The sequence below is a fragment of the Aphis gossypii genome, chromosome 3 (assembly GCF_020184175.1).
Source record: "Aphis gossypii isolate Hap1 chromosome 3, ASM2018417v2, whole genome shotgun sequence".
In the NCBI taxonomy this organism is placed as follows: domain Eukaryota; kingdom Metazoa; phylum Arthropoda; class Insecta; order Hemiptera; family Aphididae; genus Aphis; species Aphis gossypii.
The window spans coordinates 41,598,464-41,622,171 of NC_065532.1; the positions used below are offsets into that span (position 1 = coordinate 41,598,464).

General features: G+C 28.1%; 2 protein-coding genes and 1 long non-coding RNA gene across 3 annotated transcripts in view; 1 reads left to right on the plus strand and 2 right to left on the minus strand.

The window, feature by feature from the left end:
• The window catches only part of LOC126550806 (uncharacterized), a 47,942-nt gene extending 33,007 nt beyond the window's left edge, over positions 1-14,935 (plus strand). Inside the window, exon 3 of the long non-coding RNA XR_007604822.1 lies at positions 14,791-14,935. This is a non-coding gene — a long non-coding RNA (uncharacterized LOC126550806). The remainder of the gene's footprint in view (positions 1-14,790) is intronic.
• On the minus strand, positions 1,218-5,730 carry LOC114129903 (fatty acyl-CoA reductase wat-like). The gene is made up of 9 exons (XM_027994762.2): positions 5,465-5,730; positions 5,071-5,410; positions 4,080-4,328; positions 3,391-3,518; positions 3,198-3,307; positions 2,787-2,976; positions 2,449-2,712; positions 1,668-1,925; positions 1,218-1,564 (listed from the first exon to the last, which is right to left on the minus strand). Exons 2-9 carry the CDS (start codon positions 5,257-5,259, stop codon positions 1,477-1,479), a joined length of 1,476 nt encoding a protein of 491 aa, XP_027850563.2. The 5' UTR covers positions 5,260-5,410; positions 5,465-5,730; the 3' UTR covers positions 1,218-1,476.
• LOC114129898 (fatty acyl-CoA reductase wat-like) lies at positions 11,056-16,947 on the minus strand. The gene is made up of 8 exons (XM_050202999.1): positions 16,399-16,947; positions 14,747-14,995; positions 13,434-13,561; positions 13,242-13,351; positions 12,831-13,020; positions 12,503-12,766; positions 11,721-11,978; positions 11,056-11,625 (listed from the first exon to the last, which is right to left on the minus strand). Exons 1-8 carry the CDS (start codon positions 16,585-16,587, stop codon positions 11,538-11,540), a joined length of 1,476 nt encoding a protein of 491 aa, XP_050058956.1. The 5' UTR covers positions 16,588-16,947; the 3' UTR covers positions 11,056-11,537.
• Between the last annotated feature and the right edge of the window lie 6,761 nt (positions 16,948-23,708).

The window sequence follows — 23,708 nt, forward strand, 5'->3', positions numbered from 1 at the left end:
GATTATCCGCGCACGGGAGTGTCCTAAAATTTGGGAGAGAAAGTGAAATATTAAATTATATAATATTATAATAACTAATATTATCTTTTATATTTCATCTATAAAATATATTCAAAATAAATGCGAATAAAGTCTTAAATTAATTTATCTAAATTTTAATATAATATTTTTGTGCGAGGGTTAATCTAAAAGTTACATATACATTTTCTTGTTACGAAACACACGGAAAGCCATAACCGAAACATATAATAAAGTTGTTACAATTGCAATCTCATTACACTTTTTTAATCATATAGGTATTATGGTATTCATAATATGTTTTATACTTATCCGTAGTTGAATGATTGTTTCCGCGGTGAAAGGGCAAAATAGTTATAAATTTATCAAATTATGCGCATATGAAACTGTCACTTCAAAGAGTGGGAAATCGTTTAACAATATAAAAATAAGAGAAAATTAATCATGCAAGTTATGATAAAATCAGGATAGTTCTCTGGATAATCCAATAGAATATAAATATTAAAATTGTGCCAATGACTTTCTCACAAATATTTTTAGAATTCTTAAAGTCATATAATATAATTGTATATAAAATATAAATTTGTCTTACTTGGCTTGTAGCAGGCTACGTTATAGTAGGATTATGGGTGACATAAAACCCCTACAGATTATTCATTGTAAAAAGATCATGAACCTAACATAACGTTAGACTCGATATTTCGAAACGAGTTGTTGTTGAAGAGATGATTATCTATATAGGTAAACTACACTTAAACTAAAGATCGGACGATCCGATCGTGCTGGCCAGAGAATATCAGGCGGATTAAACGTCAAATCCGTTTTTCGGCCATCCGGTCTCTCTGGTACACGCTATTATAAATATGGGTCTACCTCTAGATCCACATACGTCAGAGTCGTACATATTTTATACTGGGGAAGACCGTTTCCTGCGCACGTCAGGAAGTTGATTAGTATTATATTATTTAAATTTGCTTACCACAATGACGCGTGAACATAACTCGTTAACCTTGAAAGATTTCAGTATTGAGTCCAACACGAATAAAATACGTCAGCGAATTTACTGATACAATAAGTCTAGCTGATTCAGACGGTATTACAAAACAAGATGAAAATTAATAGGTGCCCCGTAATGTGTGAATAAACAAAAACAACAAAAATTGTATATGTTCTCTGGAGTATAAATATAGGTATCAACTATATGATATACAAATTACAAATATACCATATTAGGCGAGTACATTATAATTATATGGTTTATTTTAATTTAAAATATTAATTTAGTAATTTGTACACAAATTAAAATTAAAAAAAAATATATGGTATACTATGTGTACATATAAATAATTACAATTTACACGGCAGGAGACTCGAATAATTAATAGCTCCTCATTTTCGGTAATTGTTAGTTTTGTTTTGGTATATATTATATAATTACCGATTGCCGACGTATATTCATCAGAATAAAAAGATTATAAGTATCCAACACAATTGCAACAAGATATAAACAATTAGAACCATACACGCTTGATGTAACCATAATAACCTAAAACAAATGCATAAATATTAATACTTGATATCATAAAACCATAATTCAAAAGATCGCAGAGAGACGAAAGTCTGAAAGTCTACAGTCCATAATGTCATACATTTGATTTTTCGACGACGCCTTTTCAACGTTATTTAGGTCTTCGTGTAGTATATGTCTCCTAATCCCGTAATAATAGCTTTTAATATACGATTTCCAATCAAAGTCCTCTAAGCTGAATTGGAACATTTCGCGGTCATCTTTACTTAACGAAGACCACAATTCTCTTGAATTACTATTGTCAAATGTCCACTGTTTTGTAGCGAAATCATAAAGTAAATCAATCATGTTTTCTGTTTTCTTATACATTCTCAACATTCTAAATAAAAAAAAATATATATATATTTACTATATTAATCATTTTAAAAGACTAACATCTTTAAGCACTGAAATCTATTCTTAATGCAATACATTTATTTTTCTATGAAATACATAATCCGTTACATGAACAACATAAATTCCATAATTAATAAAATATAAAAAGGTATACATCTGAGTATCATTGTTTGTTTCATTGTTTAATATTATGTATATAAGGTGGAAACTCAATTTTTATTATTTTTGATCTATATCTATCATGTGATGGAGCGCGGTTTTTTCTATTTATTACGAAAAAAGTAGTACAGCCAAAGTACATATAAAATGCAACTTATGAAATATTAGAAAACTTGGTTCCCGGCGGAATAAAATGTATGTGATTACAAAGTTTAGTTTCAGAACATATTCACATACAGACTAAACATAAAGTACTTATTTGTTATGTATATTAATCATTAATCATCCCACACAAATAGACTTAGTATAGGAGTTTTAAATCTTAAAAAAATAATTTTATTACTTACTTAGGTGATTTACCACACAAAATCAACATCAAATCCATAAACGCGCCCGGTATTCGGTGTAAGAAAAATCTCAAAATACTTCCGATTATTAAATTCGTATAGAAAATATAAAATCCGTACCACATCGATTGCAAAGGTGGAGCTACATAATATTGATCGTGCATTTCTCTGATGTACCTACCCCACGTCAAAGGGCTTTCGACACAAGAAACGTAATTATATATTTTCGGCTCTTCGAAGGATACACCATTCGACTGTTTGTGTCTGAAAAATTATTGAAATGAATATATTAATCGTATACCCGTGGCGGAAGAAAATTGTTTACGTCACTGCATTACCTGTTAACTGTATCCCACATGACGCTAATCAACGCGTTGACGGTGTAATCGGCCGGGATAATGTCTGTTATATTGCTCCCGATGTTTGGTACCGTCCTTAAAAATCCAACCATGACTCCGGTAACCAGACCTGTCGGCCCGTTCATGTTTTCCAACCAGCCAGGTTCCGGTTCAGATTTTGTACATCCGACTATAATAATATAATATAAAATTCATAAAATTCGAGTTTTTTAATTATTTGCATTTTGTTTTAAGATCAATTTAATATGTTTATTCAAAATCCATATTATCTTCATTCAAATATAATTAAATGTATAAATGAGAAAAAGTGCAATAACTATTTATTACGTATTCTTCTGAATTATAAAAATATGCTGAACCTTTATGAAGTTATGAATTTATTATTCTTACTGATTGATGGACGAAATATTGATATCGGCAAATGATTTCCGTTTGTAAGTATCATATTTTCCGTGATTGCTTTTGTGAATGTGTACGTATTTGGCCAATCCTGTGAAATACTATCATACAAGAAAAAAATTCAATCATTAAAAATACAAAAAAAAAGAATATACAACAATTAAAAAGTATACAATATATTTACTTGGTATTCAATTCCTTGTCAACAAATCTATTTTTGAGCTCTTTGGCAGTGATTGGAACCTGATAGAATTCTTCTCTAATTTCACTTCTGGGACAGTGTGAGTAAGCTGTTGACACGTGCACAAAACCCTGTAAAATTAATATGCGTTTTTCTTCAAATGTAAAATAAAAAATAAAAAAATTTTATATGTAACGCGAAAATATTAGTATTATTTTCTTCAAAATCCGTTTAGTCTATAAATAACACAAAAAAAAAAAAATATATTTTTAAAATGTTTTTATGTATACAGACAATTTTGCTATAAAAATTGTATGAATATTTCAAATATCTATGGTTATTTATTTTCCAATCTCAAAATTCCACTTCATTGTAAAATCAATAATCAATACATCGTTCCGTTTAGAAAAAAAAAACCTGTTATATTATTTCAAATTAAAACAAGTAAATCACAATGTGAAGTTAACAACTTTTATGATTATACGCTATCATTACTTTTATCAATTCTTTATAAGACCGTAACTAAATTAATCATACGAATATAAACGTAATTTCAATGCCGTATAACTTTGGGATTTTCGCGTGCGTTTTTAAACTAACAAAAAAAAATGTGCACTAGTTAAAACAGATACCGCCTCACTATCAAAGTGCTATATAATAATATTAAACGGTTATTATTTACTAGTTCTTACCTTGAGATTCTTCATTTGCGATGCTAATGTCATTACATGTTCAGTACCTTGGATGTTTATTTTCGACGCCAATTCAAGAGGTTCGTTGAATTTAATCGTAGCCGCGCAATGAAAGACAAAGTTCACGTTCTCTATCAACCACTCTCGGTCCGACGACGATAAGCCCATCGACGATTCTTCTAAATGTCCATCGATGACTTTGATTGACTCCATAAAATCTGGTTTTTCATTTCGAAGTCGGTCAAATAGCTGAGAAATAATTAAACATTTTTTTAACGGGTGGATATTCGAATGATGTATGTATTATATTTTAGTTATAACGCCAGTAATGTCTATCGTAAGCTCAATATTATTATAAATGTTATAATATTATAACTCATATAAGACAAATAATAACCTATTAAAATTAATAATTATTTTTTTATGGATATATAACATAAACGAAATAATAATTAGAAATGTCCAAAGGCCAAGTTTAGCACTTGTATAATTGTATCGCTATACGCGTCTTCAATTACTATAAATCTAAAATGTATACAAAATGGCGTGTGTTAAATTTATTGTTTAAATTATTTACAATGAGATATCATATTATATACATTTGATTTTAACATTACCTACTTTTTATTAATTTTTCTTGTATTATGTAATGTTTTACATATTATATAGGTATTTAAATCAAATTTGTGCTTTGGTATAGATTGTAAATATTCAATTTAAAAAAATAAAGTTATCTTTAATTTTAAACCCAACTCACATTAATTGTCTATATAAACTTAACTCGATGAGTTTAAAAACTAATCCACCCGGTTAACATTAGCGATGTGCATAAATAATTTAACTTGAAACGAATTGTTTAGCGATGGAAATATTAAGGTAATTCCAAATAATGCGCATAAATTAATTAATATCGTTGTTATTAAATCACCAAAATGTACTCCCATAAAGTGTATTGTAAAGATACGATGAATAAAAAGTACCTTATACTTACAGATTGTTTGTATATTTCCTTGACTCGTTGACTGGCGCTTAGCCCTTTCTTACTCCTGACTAGAATCGCGATACTGTCCACTGGACAAGACCTTAGTAATTTTTCTGTGAGCATTTTCCCCAAAAACCCTGTACTTCCGGTGATAAAAACTGTCCCATTTTCGAACGATTCCGCTATACTTGTCTCCATTTCCTTTAGTGTGTTGATCCAAATCGATTATCCGATACGTGTTTATGTTATGAACAGTCGCCAAATAGTATAATAGTAGTAATATTGGTCGAAAGAATCTGAGTTCTTTAGTTATTTACTATTTAAATGCCGCGATCCTTTACGCGCTCATCTACAAACAATAATAATTATTACAATCGATATCCATGTGTTTATATATACGTACCTATTTAATAACGGGACTGTAAGAACTTGTATGGTAACGACTTTTTACTAAGAATTTCTTCATTTATCCAATTTGGCTCCCTTCTTTTTTCTCCCACCAAGCATAATTTCACACTTCATTCGTATTTTCTATTTTTCGAAATAGTGGTTGAACTCATTTTGTTGTATCCTTTTCCGTTATTTTGATTTACATATAGACAATCGTCTGGTTTTTGTTTTTTTTTTCTCGGAAAAAGTCAGACATAGTGAATATGGAGACCGTATTTCGCACCATTTATAGCATTACTCAATTGTACATACATATTTATAGTTATTGAATGAATTAATATACACAAAATACATATATCTATAATAAGTATACAAAGTTCAATTACAATTGGCTTAAGAAATAAAAATATATTAATTATTTTATTGAAATATATCTATTATAATAAACTTAATTGACGAGCCATTGATAAATGGTTAGAATATATGATAATAAATTTAAAAAAAAAAAAATAAATACATTATTAAATATTTTAAAGAGGTGAAAATTACATTTATATTGTTGGTATACAAAATGGCGTTAAATACATAGTGCCATTTTATCTATGGTTTTGTGGCGCAAAATAAAACCTTAAAAAGTGACTTAAACTACCAAAATTAAATTTTAGATGTGTCATAAATTATTTTATATATTTTTATTTTTATTTTTAAGGATTGTTTAGCTCAAATTAAGTACGCTCAGTAAATACTAATAAGACCTTTATCATATTTTTTAGATAAATTCCTATCTTTTAAATCTTTATCTAGATATTCTAGAGTCTAGACAATATTTTAATTATCTATAATCTATTAATTTTATGTGGATGGATTGATGATATTTTTGACCCGGTAAATATAAATTTTAGCAAAAAAAATATTTTTTATTAATTTTTTTAAGACTTTAATTTAATTTCTTTATTAAACAAGTTATGAGCAATTTAACTTTCACTGTTATATTTACGAAAAAGTCAATAAAAAATTAAATCATAATAAAAAACCAACAAACGAACACAGATAAAATTAACTAAACCTGACCTAACCATTAAGTTCCATGATTGAATAATTCACTAAAATATTAAAGTTAACGAAGCAAAACGTGAACTGCTATGCGTAGATTTTCCATGTTGCCCACTTGTAAGACGAAGACAATAAGTACCGGTTTAACGTCCTCTTAATACGTCATAACCGGCCACAGCCTCATAGGTAGTAACGTATTTATGTAGGACGGAATCAAGAGACGCCCTCTTGGTCTCAGGCCCCAGTGTAATTTTTTTTATAATTTATATCATTAAAAAAATCAATTATTTGTGTTAAATGCGTTCAAAACAATTTAAACAAAATTCTTAGAATGAAAAAAAAAATGAGCTGTCTGATTATTATTACAATAAAGCTATTACACGCACGGCATCATCCAGTCAGAAAATCATTCGTTTTCATGATCAATCATTATTTTAATAATAGAGATATTTCGAAAAAAAATTACTAAAATCAATATAGATATCGTTTACACATTTTCTAATGAATCTAAGAAATTTTTATTGATGTCGACTAGTGCCCTAGTGATGAATTTCCTGATACACTTATAATATTTTTAAATTTTAGTTTTTTCAATAGATTTATTCACTGAATATTAAAATTGTACTAACAATTTTATTTTACAATAAATTTATTTACGCGATACAATGTAACAACCAGAATAGGTGCCAGGTCGTTCAACTAAAATGTTTTCATTTTACCGTTGAACCATATCTGATTATAAGCCGTGTGCATTTTGGCATATACTTGGATAGGTCGTGTAATACAGTGGTTTTCAACCGGTGTGCCGCGATAAACGTATTTATAGATTATTATGTATGTATCGTCATTATATAATAATCGACAATCGGTGAAAACTGACGAATAAAAAAAAATATATATTCAAATAATACACGTAAGGACCATACTTGTCAATCATAAATGTCTCATTGGCCGATATATATTTGATTCATCATACGACAATAATTCGAATAAAATAAATATCTCTGCTAACAAATACGTAGTTCATCGTCGTATTAATTTATTTTAAAATTATATTAACCCTCTAGTAGACTGTAAACGGTGTGCATTTGTTTAAATATATTATTGTATTAAACATAAAACGCAGTGCTTCGTCATATTATATTATACATGGATTGGCGTACCGCGAAAATTTTGTAGGAGATGAAGTGTACCGCGCTGTTACGAAGGTTGAAAACCACTGGACGATTGTTAAGCTCTACGGTAAAGGTTGGTGCGGTATGCGTAAAACCATGAAAACTCTTACGGTATAATAACATAACACTTAGGTATTCCACATTTATCAAAAACTGGTTTTGAAAACTTCCTTGCGCGCTGCCTGGACGGCTGGAACCGCCAGACACGGAACTGAATCCAACAGCATAAATACAGGGCGATCGTTTTAAAGGCAAACGCTTATTCTCTCGAAAAGTATAAAATATTTTACAGAATATATTATTATTATTACGTATTCTTTAATAAATAAACACGAAGTCGTCACGAAAAAACCCATTTGAGTACCTACGAAAGGTTTAGACAATAAATCAAAATAAATCTAAATAATGGTTTTTGTATAACTAAACCAGATATGGAGATATCATTATATGATACAACTAAGATTTCAAACTTCAATCAATTTCGTGCAGATAAAAGTACACGAACGATTAATTCATCTCAAGGTTCACATATTCAGTTATGACTAATAGCGATCAATAATACACCAGACAACTCTGACGTAGTATTAGCAATATATTTATGTGATAACGTTTACACGCGCAATGGTATTGAATGTAAAACTTTATCTAAAGTCTCGAATATTCGTTATCTGGAACTATAACGTTAAACAAACATTTAAGATGGAATTTGATGCGAATAACTCAGTCGTGCGTCTTGGAATATTATGCTGAGTTTCAACTTTTTAAACTACGTAATATTTTACCAATACTAGTTATTAGAACAGTACCTATACTTCGCATTATATCAATCAATATTATTCGATATAGTTAACTAATTTGGTAAGGCCTTACCGCTAATGTTCTAAACCCGTTTTAATTCAACAACGACAAATATAATTATATTATGTTTAGAAAAACCAGCTACTCTAGAAAGATCCACTATGCGAAATTTCAAATCGCTTAATATTTAAGTATAATTATTATTCACAAACACGTGGATTAAGTTTTCCAATAAAATTCAGATATTTTTGCAAATCCTGATTATTCTAGGTTAAAGATTATATTCTCAAATGATTATGGTAATAATATGTATGATGATTCGGTAGTATCATTTATCATCATCACGGCCGTATTGGCCGTATTGGTCCATGATTATAAATGTAGGAAATACGCCAAAACACATTTTAGCGGTTAAACAAGCGATTTCCTGAATTTTTTAAAAAGTAAATCGTGATCAATGTTATCATTTTAAAAATATAATAGGTATTAAGTTCCGTTAGTTATACATTTTTATTTAAGAAATTGAATAGCTATTTACAGGTATTAGACATTTTCGATTTTTTTTTTTTTATTAATTTTTTGACTATTTTCGATAAATTTGTCTTAGCCAAAAAGCTTAATGATGTATAATCTCTTATAAGTTTTACTTTAATTATTTGAAAATATCTAAGATACATATTAAGCTCTATTTTTATTATAATTTAATATTTTTTATAATTTATTCAAAATCATTATTCGTAGGGATTTTTAATTTTTACTTTTGTAATTCTAATGTATAAACACAATAATATTTTCAAAACATTTAGATTAACTTTATGATGTTGCCTATATTATTTATACCGTATTAATAAATAATAATCTGTAATAAAAAACAGTAATAATTAATAACAATGTTATAAAATGTATTAATATGTATACAATATGATAATAGGCTAATAAACCGGTCTCCGCTAACCGTTATTCCGTATTCGTATGCAATGATATATTATTGACTTCAAATTTAGCACATAAGTACATTATAGTGAGTTTTTCATTTATGAGATATGAGATATACTCGACTTTTGATGTACAGCAGAGCGGTTACTTACCCCCCCCCCCCCCGGTTAGTTAGGTTAATTAGGTTAATTGTTGTTGAATTTGTTGAAATAAACGCATTATGTCTAATAAACTATAAAAATAAAATTTATCTACTTTATATTTACGAGTATATAATATATTATTTTCCATTCTCACAACTTCGGAGTTCAGTGGCGTAGCCCTGGGATTTCTCCAAAGGGGGGGAGCAAAAAAAAATTATATGTTTAGTATTCAAATAACAATATTTTTCATTTTTCAAACATGTGCATTAGTGTTTGTCATTATTGCATTGTAATTTGATGAGCTTATATCCTATTGCTTATACAACAACCAATTACCAATATTAAAAAAAAAATAATAACAAATGTATCAGTATATATATATATATATATATATATATAGGTGAACACATTTATTTTCTTACCGAAATTGAAACTAAATCATTTGAACTCATATTGTTTAATTTTTGCTTTTTAAAGTTGGAACAATTAAAAATTGAAAACAATTTCTGTTTTGAATCAGCAATCCTAATACATTTAGACTTAAATTATAACGATTTAACAGGATACCTAAGTTATTTTGTATTTACATGAAATATCAATAAATGATAAGTATAATATTTTAAAAAAGAACAAATAACTAATAAGTAAGTTTTAACAATGTCGGTTTGGCCCTTCCGGCTACCCGGCGATCGCTGGGAGGCCTGGACGTTTTATATATTAGGGGCCCATATCTAAATGGAAAAAAATATTAAGTTAACTTGCGATGTTTATAAATATTATAAATGTAAGAAACCTGTTTTTGTTTTTTGTAAGAGGACCCTTGTAAATTACTGTACCGTCTGTTCCAGGGGCCCAAACATAAGCCAGACCGACATTAAGTTTTGACTTTTGAACGTTTAATTTAGCGGTATACGAATACAACATTCCAACGTCCGTTGTTATCTGCAACTTTTTCCGCGTTTGTGGCTTATAAAGGTTATAATGTTATAGGTGTCTGCATAGAACAATATTGTATCTGTAGAATATTTATAATCTTTTTAACGAAACAATCATTTTTTTTTTAAATTTAAACTCCAAACCAGTAAATAGCCAAAATAAATTAATTTACATATTATGTTTTATATATTATATGATACGGCCAATGGGGGGGGGGGCATGGCCTTCATGCCCCCCCTGGATACACCACTGTCGGAGTTACTTCCCAATTTTCTTTGACATACCTTCAAACTATCTGCATAATATATCAACTGCAGTTGTTTCTACCATAAACCATGGATCTTGTAATAATTACCATGACAATAATTCGGTGTTCTGACGTTCATTAATATAAACGACTTCGTGCACCGTGAGAAGCAATTATATCTGCATAATCTAAATATTCAAGGCGTAAATCGATAACATTCGTCAAGTAATTATTCAATACCGAATGTATATTTTCTACTAAATTATACCAATTATACCGATTATCCTAGTAATCAGATAAAACTTCTAAAAACAAATTCGAATTCGTAATTGTATTTTATTTTGTTAATACTTGACGGGCTGAGCCCTCAATACAATAGTGCATAACACTATAATAATACTCATATAATATACAATAACTAGAAAACTTATTTTATTTATTATACTAAGATTAATATAAAAATTAATATTACTTATAATTGTTTATTAATGAATAATGAAGTTGATTTAAAATGACTTTTCCATTTTCTTTTAAACTAAACTTTGCCATAATTTTTTCAGAGCTAAAATGAGATCAACATCATAGAATTGTAATAACAATCATTTGAAATTTCAAGTCTTGTAGAAAAGATTTTAACTCGCTCAAAAACTTTGAAAATGTAAAATATCATTTCAATCATTTCATATAAATTTTTCTCATCTTAAATTAAATATATAATTATTATATGAACACATTTTTTTTCACATAAAAGTTTAAAGTTCAAATAATTTTGATAAAATTAATAATAATAATTTTTCATCAAAATAAATATTTTACAAGCGTCCAACACAAATGTAGCATGGCGGAAGTAATTAGTACCATAGACAACCAATGCAGCCATAATAACCTGAAACAATTATATTAATATAAAAGCGCCATATATGATTAAATCCATAATACAAAATCCAGAGAAAAGAATAGTTAACAATCATAATATCATACTGTTGATTTTTCGACTTTGCTTTTTCTACGTTGCTCAAGTCTTCGTGCAGTACATGTCTCCTAATCCCATAATAATAGCTTTTTATATATGATTTCCAATCAAAGTCCTCTAAGCTGAATTGGAACATTTCGCGATCATCTTTACTTAACGAAGACCACAATTCTCTTGAATTACTATTGTCAAATGTCCACTGTTTTGTAGCGAAATCATAAAGTAAATCAATCATGTTTTCTGTTTTCTTATACATTCTCAACATTCTAAATAAAAAAAATATATATATATTTACTATATTAATCATTTTAAAAGACTAACATCTTTAAGCACTGAAATCTATTCTTAATGCAATACATTTATTTTTCTATGAAATACATAATCCGTTATACATGAACAACATAAATTCCATAATTAATAAAATATAAAAAGGTATACATCTGAGTATCATTGTTTGTTTCATTGTTTAATATTATGTATATAAGGTGGAAACTCAATTTTTATTATTTTTGATCTATATCTATCATGTGATGGAGCGCGGTTTTTTCTATTTACTACGAAAAAAGCAGTACAGCCAAAGTACATATAAAATGCAACTTATGAAATATTAGAAAACTTGGTTCCCAGCGGAATAAAATGTATGTAATTACAAAGTTTAGTTTCAGAACATATTCACATACAGACTAAACATAAAATACTTATTTGTTATGTATATTAATCATTAATCATCCCACAAAAATAGACTTAGTATAGGAGTTTTAAATCTTAAAAAAATAATTTTATTACTTACTTAGGTGATTTACCGCACAAAATCAACATCAAATCCATAAACGCGCCCGGTATTCGGTGTAAGAAAAATCTCAAAATACTTCCGATTATTAAATTCGTATAGAAAATATAAAAGCCGTACCACATCGATTGCAAAGGTGGAGCTACATAATATTGATCGTGCATCTCTCTGATGTACCTACCCCACGTCAAAGGGCTTTCGACACAAGAAACGTAATTATATATTTTCGGCTCTTCGAAGGATACACCATTTGACTGTTTGTGTCTGAAAAATTATTTAAATTATATTTAACGCATGAATTATACCCATTGTTTTCGTCACTGCATACCTGTTAACTGTATCCCACATGACGCTAATCAACGCGTTGACGGTGTAATCGGCCGGGATAATGTCTGTTATATTGCTCCCGATGTTTGGTACCGTCCTTAAAAATCCAACCATGACTCCGGTAACCAGACCTGTCGGCCCGTTCATGTTTTCCAACCAGCCAGGTTCCGGTTCAGATTTTGTACATCCGACTATAATAATATAATATAAAATTCATAAAATTCAAGTTTTTTAGTTATTTACATTTCTTTAAGATCAATTTAATATATTTATTCAAAATCCAGATTGTCTCCATTCCAATATAATTAAAAGTATAAATGCGAAAAAAATGCAATAATAATTTATCATACGTATTCTTTTGCATTATAAAAATATGTTGAATCTTATGAAGTTATGAATTTATTATTCTTACTGATTGATGGACGAAATATTGATATCGGCAAGTGATTTCCATTTGTGAGTATCATGTTTTCCGTGATTGCTTTTGTGAAAGTGTACGTATTGGGCCAATCATCCAGAACTCTATTATTAATATTTTATGTCGTTAAATAAATAATCATAATAGTAAAAAAATGTTTTATTTAAAAATAAATATATATTTTACTTTAAGCAAGATTCCTCATCAACAAACACACTTTTTAGTTCTTTAGCCGTTATTGGAACATTATAAAATTCTTCTTTGATTTCACTCCTCGGACAATGCGAATAAGCTGTTGATACGTGCACAAAACCCTGTACAATTGATTATATGCATTTTACTTCAATATTTTATATGTGACTTATTTTACAATATTATATTGAAATTAAAAATAAATTCGTCCAATATAATACCCACAAGGTAATATATACCTACACCTCTTATCTCTCTATCTACAATCGCCTATTATTTACACAAAATGTACCAAAATCGGATTAATTTTATATTATATTAAATTATACTAAATAAATTATTACTTAAAAAAATATTTATCATTTAATAATTATTTATAAATATAACTTAAAATAATTGAAATTTTTTGTTTAAACCAACTACAATCACAGCTTCTATAAACTAACATAGTGCGCTTCAAATAATATAGTATGATTATTTCATTAACATAGTACTATCTTAATTTCTGATCTCACTTATTGCAGGTGGTTATTTTATTTTTATTTTATGCTATCTATCTACTATCGTTTCAAATTTGTATTGTAATTAATTTTTTTGAATTGGTTGTATAAAGTTTTGTATAAACGCTATTTAGATAAGTGGCAGTTTTGTCTGTAACAAATTAAGAAAATCGATTTTGTTGAAAATTATCTTTGTGTAAATATTTAAAATTATTATTTTTTTTTTGTTTTCCCAAATTCCCAACTACTTTAAAAACAACTGAGAATTTAAAAAAAAATGTAATTGAAAAATTTATTTCTTAAATAAATCTTTTAAAAAAACCATTGTAAAATCAATATATTGATATCTCTGCTGAGAATCTACGTACAAATGTTATCATTATTATGAAAATAATTAATTACTTTAAAACTTAAAAACTTTAAATGCCAAAAAATTAGATTGTCTTAGCTCGAAATCAAAAATCGAAATTTTAAAATTGCTCCTATGCTCCAAAGTCACATTGTCGAAAAATTCCAAGTCAATTTCAACCCAATTTGTTGTATTGAACTAAATCACAGTGCATAATATATTTATGTTTATAATTGTATTACCCATAACTCATAACGAACAATGTCCAACTACGGGTGTTGTTATTTAAATTTATTTCTCAACTTATCATAGAAATCATAAAATAGCGATGACGTAAATACCTAACACGAACATTATATCATCGTCAAAGAACACTGCAGATTGCAATAGAAGTCAAATACTATACAATAATAGCATGTCTATGTGGGTATTATTTATGGGAAAATTATAACCGTTACCTTGAGATTCTTCATTTGGGATGCTAATTTCATTACATTTTCAGTGCCTTGGATGTTTATTTTCGACGCCAGTTCAAGAGGTTCGTTGAATTTAATCGTAGCCGCGCAATGAAAAACAAAGTTCACGTTCTCTATCAACCACTCTCGGTCCGAAGACGATAAATCCATGGACGACTCTTCTAAATGTCCATCTATGATTCTGATTGACTCTGTGAAGTCTGGTTTTTCACTACGAAGTCGATCAAATAACTAAAAAATAAGTAAATAGTCAAATGTATATATTATGAAATTTTAGCCATAACGCTAGTAATATTTATCTTATACGAAATTGTTGTAAATGTTATAATATTATATCTTATAACAGGGAGATGGGGGATAGATCCCCCCCGTGGCCGTGAAAATTAAATCTTGTTTTGTAAATTTAGTATAAAAAATCTTATATACCTATACATGTTATGTACGAAAATATTTTATATCCCCCTTATGAGAAAATCCTAGATCCGCCACTGAGTTCCATCGCTTTATACGTCTTCAATTATTATATAATTCAATTATACTTACTATTATCTATAATAATAATAATAATATAATTCTATAAGACCAATGTTAATGAATAAAAAGTAGTAGTCATTTATTTTATTAAATTAAATGTATGTACAAAATAAAAACCAAACAAGTTACATGTACCAATTTTATTGTACATATCACATCGATCGTCTAGACACGAGATAGTGATAAAATAATTATTATAAATTTAAAAACCTCTAAAATGTCTTAAATTTACGATTTTAATTATGTATTGAAATTAAGATATTAGCAATTATGAATTGTAGTTCGAAGATTGAGATTGAACGTTAGAACTTATTTACCCTCGTCTCTCTTATATAAATATACAAATAAGTATGTATTTAATAATGACATTATTTTACATATTTAATATTGGGGCTCAGATTTTAAAACATAATAAGTAACTAAAAAAAGCATAATATGATTGTTTTAAAAAAGCAAAAAAAAAACATGACCAAATTTAACACGAACTAATTATAGAAATAAATAAAAAAAATTAAAAATTAATTACCACGTACAACCTACCCTAAATTTGCTATAGTGAAACTGACTCTATTGTCCGACAAAATATTTAAAATCTAACATAGAAAACGAACTCTCTATCGGTGCATACTTCATACAAGAGGTTTCAAATTACAACACTAAATCTTAAATTTTGAAATGGTCGATATCGATGTCAAAGACATGGCTGACCGTATAGGTACTGCAGGCTATATATAGATCGAGAATCTATACGTTTAATACATTTAATGAACAAACCGATAACGAAAACAAAAATAATCCAATATAACCATTTAGTCCGCATTCTGGGTTTTTACATTAATTATTGATTTATTTTTTTATTATTATTAAAATAGCATAATAAACATATAAAAAATCTACAGCTGGAATAATTGAAAACAGTAATAATAAAGCAAAAGAAGCATTTACGTAAAAAAAATCAAAAATCAATTAATTTATTTGGAATCAAAATGATGTGAAACGAATTTATGTATAAAAATTAGATTTCCATCTCATATACAAAAAAAGAAGCATATGCTTTAAAACCCTAGTCCTATTTATTAAATAAAAAACCATTTACTTACAGATTGTTTGTATATTTCCTCAACCCGTTGACTGGCGCTAAGCCCTTTCTTGCCTCTAACTAAAATCGCAATGCTATTCACCGGACAACATCTTAATAATTTTTCCGTAAGCATTTTCCCCAAAAACCCCGTACTTCCAGTGATCAAAACTACCCCATTTTCGAACGATCCCGCTATACTTGACTCCATCGCACAGCAGTTTTTTGTTTAGACGCGATTACTAATCTAGGTGTGAACCCAAGAAGACTATATAAAACGCATAGATGAAAAGTCACAGTATACTCGGGAAAGAAATTGGTTCGTGTGAATAATGTGTTTATCGTCACTCGTCACACACTAACTCGAATATTCATCAGACGGTGTAACCATCCTTTTATATATACGAATATAGCGCTGCGGAATATCTGCGTTCGGTTGAATAGCAATTGGGATTTTGGAGAGGAGGGAGCAATGAGTCTGAGTGGAATTTCCTATGGGTAATTCTCTTTTTCTTGAATATGACCACATGTATTAGTTGTATTAACGTATTATTGTATACGCCTCCGTGTTAACATTCTCCAACAGTCAAGTAAACCCAAACATAAAAAATACATCTAAAAAAAGTACAAATTATACATGTATATTAGGTATATAATATAATCTTTGATATAGTGGCAATTAAACGATTTTAGCGTAGACGTAGAAGGGATGTAGCTGATTTTTTAACAGGTACCTACTAGTTTTCACTAAAAATATAATTTATGCGGTTTTATGTACCTAAAATCGATTATTTAATTATGCGGTAAATATGAAATTTATTTATATTAAATGTAACAATAATAATAATTGTTTGTCTTGCTAGTATTTCCAGTACTTCGTTTGCGGTTAAATTTATATAACCTCGAGATATCTCGTGGCCAATCGACATTTCAAACATACTTATAAGTTATCAGTGGCGGATCGAAAGTTTTTGATCGACATTTAAGACATTTTTATCGAAAATTATAAAAAGCGGAGCCACTAGCTGGGAAAATATTGAAAAAATCACGGACGAGATGACAACATTACTGCCATTCATAACTATTATAGACGATATCTTACCAGAAATAAACAAATCGTAAATTAAAAACCTACCACAATAACGGGTTTGCTACAGTCGAAAAGATGACTTTATAATTTACCGAGTCAATATCATAACGATTACTTAATTATAAAATTAAAAAAAAAAAATACTCATATGAACGGCTGGACGAGTGTTATACAACGACGCTCAAAATCTAAAAGCAGACCAGTAGGGAACAAGGGCTATAAATCACGGGCGACCTTTTTAGAGTAGCAGATAATTCAAGACAGCTACTTTTCTGTATTAGCTAGTTGTATGGTTATTGGTTTATAAGTGTTTTTTTAACCGACTTTGTGCAAAAATTCCCTAATATTTCGTAATGTGGACGGAATTTCTACGTTATTATCGTTATCTCGTATTTTAATATCTTTATTTTTTCACATCTACTTTTTTTATGATACTTCGGATGTCTGCACTCGTACAATATAGCACCTAAATAAAATTATCGGTGTACTCTAATTCGTGTATATAAAACCATGTTTGCGACCGTGTATATCATACGCGCGTGTAAAAACAAACGACACTATTTATTATTTTCATCTTCTATGCACGTTTTCAAGATGCAAACTAAATTTGGATTTTTAAATTTATTGATACAGTCACCAAAAATTACGATTGCGAAACGAACTCTGTTCAAAATCTAACAATTTTTTTATAAAATAATAACAGGAAAACAATCGCAATAATATATAATTATTCATGGATATTAATATTAAATAGGTACCTCCTAAGTTAATCTCGTCCAAATATTTTTTTTCAGAATGTAATCCAACTAATATATTATATAACTATCATAATATGAATAATTGGCAGTAATTTAAAATTCCTAGAGTTAGTATGTTTTAAATTACAGCAAAAAATAGAAAAGTCCGAAAGTTGATTTACTGCATTGTAAATTTCGAGTATATACGTCAACTACCTGTTTTTGAGATTTGTCACCGTCACATTACATGTGTTGAATTTGAATTCAAAAGTACATTATTGCGTACGAATAATCGGAAACAATGTGATACCTTCTATTATACCAATCATAGTTTAAAATCTTTTTAACAGTTTATTTATTTAAATTTTGAACTGGCCACTTCTACCCACTGAAGCAATAAAAAAACAAATATTAAAATAATAATATAATATAATATAATATATTTTAATATTTAATATTTTGTAAAAACAATATTTACAAACAATAATATGATAAATAATACAATACAAATAGCAATGATAAATGAATTATGAATACAAAATATGGTTAAAATATGTTTTAAATGAATGAGTTAAACAAATCTGTTTTTAATAATAGTTAATGATTTCCATAATATTATTATAATTTTTATTTCAGAGGAAATTACTCGCATAATTATTTACTACTATGTTCAAATAAAATACATTTTTAGACCGAATGAGTAGAAAAATAAAAATAAAACTAAGTTGAGGATTTTAAGTACTTCCGATCATACATTCACTAGCTCAAGTGTTTGGAGGTTTGTTTTTTAAAACAGTCAAGTGAAAATAATACGAAGAATGTGGTTCCTCGGATATTGTGGAACATTTTAATGAAAGAAAACGTACGAATTTTCACTGAATGTTTTCTAATATACAATTAAGGTATAGAATTTGTATGAAAACCATATTATTAAACCCACAAATATTCACTAGTACCAAAGACTTTTTTGAATTTTAAAACATGTTCCTCGTTAAAGTTGGCAAAATGTTGGAGAATAAAGTCTATTCGATTTTGATTTTTAATCCATTTGTTAATAATCTTAACAGTGACAACAAAATTTAAGTTTAGAATAATATAGTATAAGGAAAATTTACCAAGTTTTAAATTTATTTTTCTGTAAGTACTTAAGCATGTTTATTAGCGGACTGACCATGGTGGTGAGAGGGTAATTGTCTCCACGTTTCATATTATTGAAAACTTTAAATAATAGTAAAAAAAAACATTAGTTTAATTAGAAGATTATAAGAATCATAATAAATTACAATTACAGCAATTGTGCAATAGTAAGTTGTTAGAGTTTTTGAACTCTAAGAATTCTATAAATTGAATAATATTACTATGGACAGCGAGTATGGTAATATTTGGATAATTAAAAAATAATTCACGCTTGTTAATAATTTATACTTTATATCAGAGGTACTTATGTATTTATCAGTATTTAATTTATATTAAAACCAAACTCAATAAAATAAAATTATATTATCGTATATTCAAACGCGTGTTCAAGCTTAGTAATAAAAAATAGCTCACTGCGTAATATGATATGACCCATGGGACTTAACGTACGCTTATTCATAAATGTTTTACTAAGCAAATTATTAATTTTTTAATTTATTTATTTATCATCATATTATAAATCAATACTGAGTCACTGTTAAGTTTGTTTTATAATTACCTAGTTTATAATTAGTCATGCAAAAGTATAAACTAAGTACAATTTTCTATCTAAAACCACCCTTAAAGTTGAAGATTGAAATATTTTAATGTTCTAATAGATAAAAAATAAAAAAATAAACCTGTATAAAAAACACACCATTGTAAAATCTATACACAATTCATGTTAAATACAACATTTTCAAAAATACTTTATAAGATCTACGTGTCGTAAATTGGAGCATATTTTTCTTATGCGTTATAACGCAAACATGATGTGATGAATACAAATTACATCTTTAAAGACTTTTAATTTTAATCAAACATCACATTTTCTACCTGAAAAAAAACAACTTCCTAACACTAACGCTGCGCTTAGGATCTAAGAACCTTGACGTACCGGTCATCATTTCGGAAGTATGTCTGCAAAATGTACCTATACAGAACATCGTATAGTTTCATTAAGATTTGATATTTTTTCGTTAACAAGAAAATTTCACGGAGATATTACCCTTGAATCTTGACCAATGACCCCTTACCAGTTAAGTACCAAAAAAAAAAAAAAACGTGTTATTCGACACAGACGATAAACCGTATGACACAGCTGACTTATATTTGTACGTGGATATTACGTTTCCACTGAATCCTCTGCACGTATTATTATTTATAGATTTCCGGTTAACTTTTACTTGTATAATATAATGGACATTACGCGGAATGTAAAATAATAATAATACCCTACTACATACCTACAGGCGGCATATTTATTTCATATGAAAATCATCGCTATTTTTTTTTTTCGATTAACCTTGAAAATATCCGTCTGACGCACTACTCGTGGGACGGCCAACATTCTATATTTTATTATTGCACATCAAGTAGTCGAGTTGCATTTATTATTGATAGTAATAATATTATGTAATTACTAATTATACACTACTACCTATATTTATTAATTTATCAATGGTTTTACCCATCGGCGATAAAAATTAGGGCCCGATGTGAAAAACTTGGAAGGCGCGTTTCCTATTCGGATTAAACGTAAAATCGTAAAAGAATATATAGTAGCAAACTATAATTATTACTAACTAGCCGCGTGCGTTATTCGCGTCACAACAATCAAATGTGTTCTTGAACTTGTAAGCCACCTCGAAACTATATTCAACCAAGGTTTAACGACTCTGTGCGTATAATACATAGAATATTATAAACAAGACATAATCGAAACTTTTTGGCCATCAGACACTATTCAGTAGGAATCTTACGTAACGTAGCGTACCTATACACATAGTTATTATTTATTTATTCGTGTCAAAAAAGCAAAAGCTTTATGGGACACGGTGTAGGTACAAATCTAATAAAAATAAAATAGCAGCGTTTTAAAATTCGCAAGCGCTTCAAAGACTCTCCGATGATTCGTCTTAAACCTTCGACCTAACTCTACACGAATTCGATTTGAGAACTCTTAACGAATAGAAGCACAGTACTTCATTATTATACGAACGTTTTCATAAGCGACTTCAAACAAACAATAACCAGAAAATTATCGGCGAAGGTTAAAAAGGAAGTTTTTGAAGTATTATAATATATTACATAATAATAATATTATATACATAATATAATATTAACCCTTTATAACAAAATATAAAATATTTGAAATTAAAAAAGGTGAGCAAGCGGGCACCCCTCTTCTGTACATTATAGGTGTCGAACGATTCACAGCGCACATGAATGTAATAAATTTGAATATTAAATACATATATATTATATATATATACCTATCAATAAGATATTCATTTACACTTACGCATCATTTTATACGATTCTGAGTGGAAACGATGTGTCAGCCCATATCACTAAGCATATTCCATGTTATGTTCTTTTATATTGCTATTAAAGTAATTTATTTTACTATTACTGATACAGATGGAAGAATTAATTTTTTTCGAAAACATCGTATTTGAAAATTTCATTGTACCTATAAAATATAACAATATAAGTAAATCTCACAAGTTTCAGCAAATAACGTTTTTGAATTTCAGCATAAATATTCATATTCATAGTTTAAACGTGTATTTTGACCAAATTTGTACTTAAAATGTCTATGAAAAAAATATTCTTGTATATTTTTATAGATTTTTTGGCTTTAGTATGAACTGCCTATAAAGAATTTTACTATAAAAATTGTACTTATTATACATTTTTAGCAACAAAATAATTTGCACAATATATTTTTGTCATTTTGACGAATTTTGTAAAAACGAAATTATTGAAATGATTTTTAAAAAAAATATCGTAACTATGTATTTTTGATATTTTTTAATTGGTAAATATAAAGAACCTTGTATGAAATCGTCAAGTCTTAGCTGTATAAAAACTGAAATTACACAATAATCAGGTTCAGCATAGTATTATTAAATTGTTGCATTTAGATATTTTTCATTCATATGTAACGTAGTTTTACTTACCACAGAATAGATTAAATTTAATCTCGCCATGCTATACGTATCTTTTTACTGATCATAATTGCTCATCAAATGTTTACATAAAACCTATCTCATTTTTTTATCAAATTTATAACCAATTTATTTATAACTAGCTGTATATAACCCGATTTCGTCCGGGAAAAAATTAACATATATAATTTGTCGTTGAAAATTTTACTGCGGCGTGAATGTCAACTTACTGACGTTAAAATTATACCTAATTTACCTAATTATGGTATCGTATTGTACTTATATGAAAAACCAGAAACTCGATGTGTCGTACGTAGTGGCTCATCACGACATAATATTATATATCGTTTTTTATTAGTTATTAGTTATTACCATCGCACGATCTTGCACTACCCAATACTATTTAAATTTCGAACAACAAAAGATGATTTTTACAGAGTTCTGTACAGACAATTTCTACAAAAGTTCGAAAACTATACACTACATATTCTAATGGTTTAAATTTTATTTCGACGCGTTTTTATTTAAAAAACAATAATATTGATGTTCATTGATAATATTTCAGTTTTGGTTTCAATCGATCCGTCGTCGCACAAATTGTACAAATTTGAGATTTCGTATAATATATAAGTTATCTGCCTACAGTTTATTAAATAATCGTAGATCGATACAACAACAAAAAAAAAAGATAATGAACGTCGATAATCGACAAGCTAATGAAAACTGCATGTGTTACATTAAAATGTAACTTTCAACAAGAAAAATGCAAATATATATAAAAAAAAAGTACAAAAATGAATAAAATGCACCAAAAATACTAAAAAATGACCGTAAAGCATAAAATTCCCTAAAAATGCAAAAAATGCAAAATAAAAATTATACCATTAAATTCTATACTTCATGAATCAAATTTTTGTATAGACGAGCATTAAATGTGAGCATTAGAAAAAAAGATGCAAATCCATCAAGTTCCGGGCCCTATATATAACGATATAATGTAATATTATGTATGATGTTTCAAATTTCAAAAAATAAAAATCAATATATTTAAATGTTGAAAAACTATAAAATCAAAATGTCTTGATAATATTATATAAGCATAATTTTAGATCAAAATCCATCGATCGATTACACTATTATATTATATTATGATGTATTATGTAATATAATTGCATACATAGGTACACAAAATTTATCGTTATTATAATTAATAATATTTACACTATAATAACAGCTGATATTTTTGCATACGTCGCTACATCACGCGTAAGGTAAAACCACTTATAATATGCTCATATCATTAACTGGCCTCGGACCCGCACACGATAATAATATGTCGTAAGTACCTACGTGTTTTATTTCATCGGATTGCGAC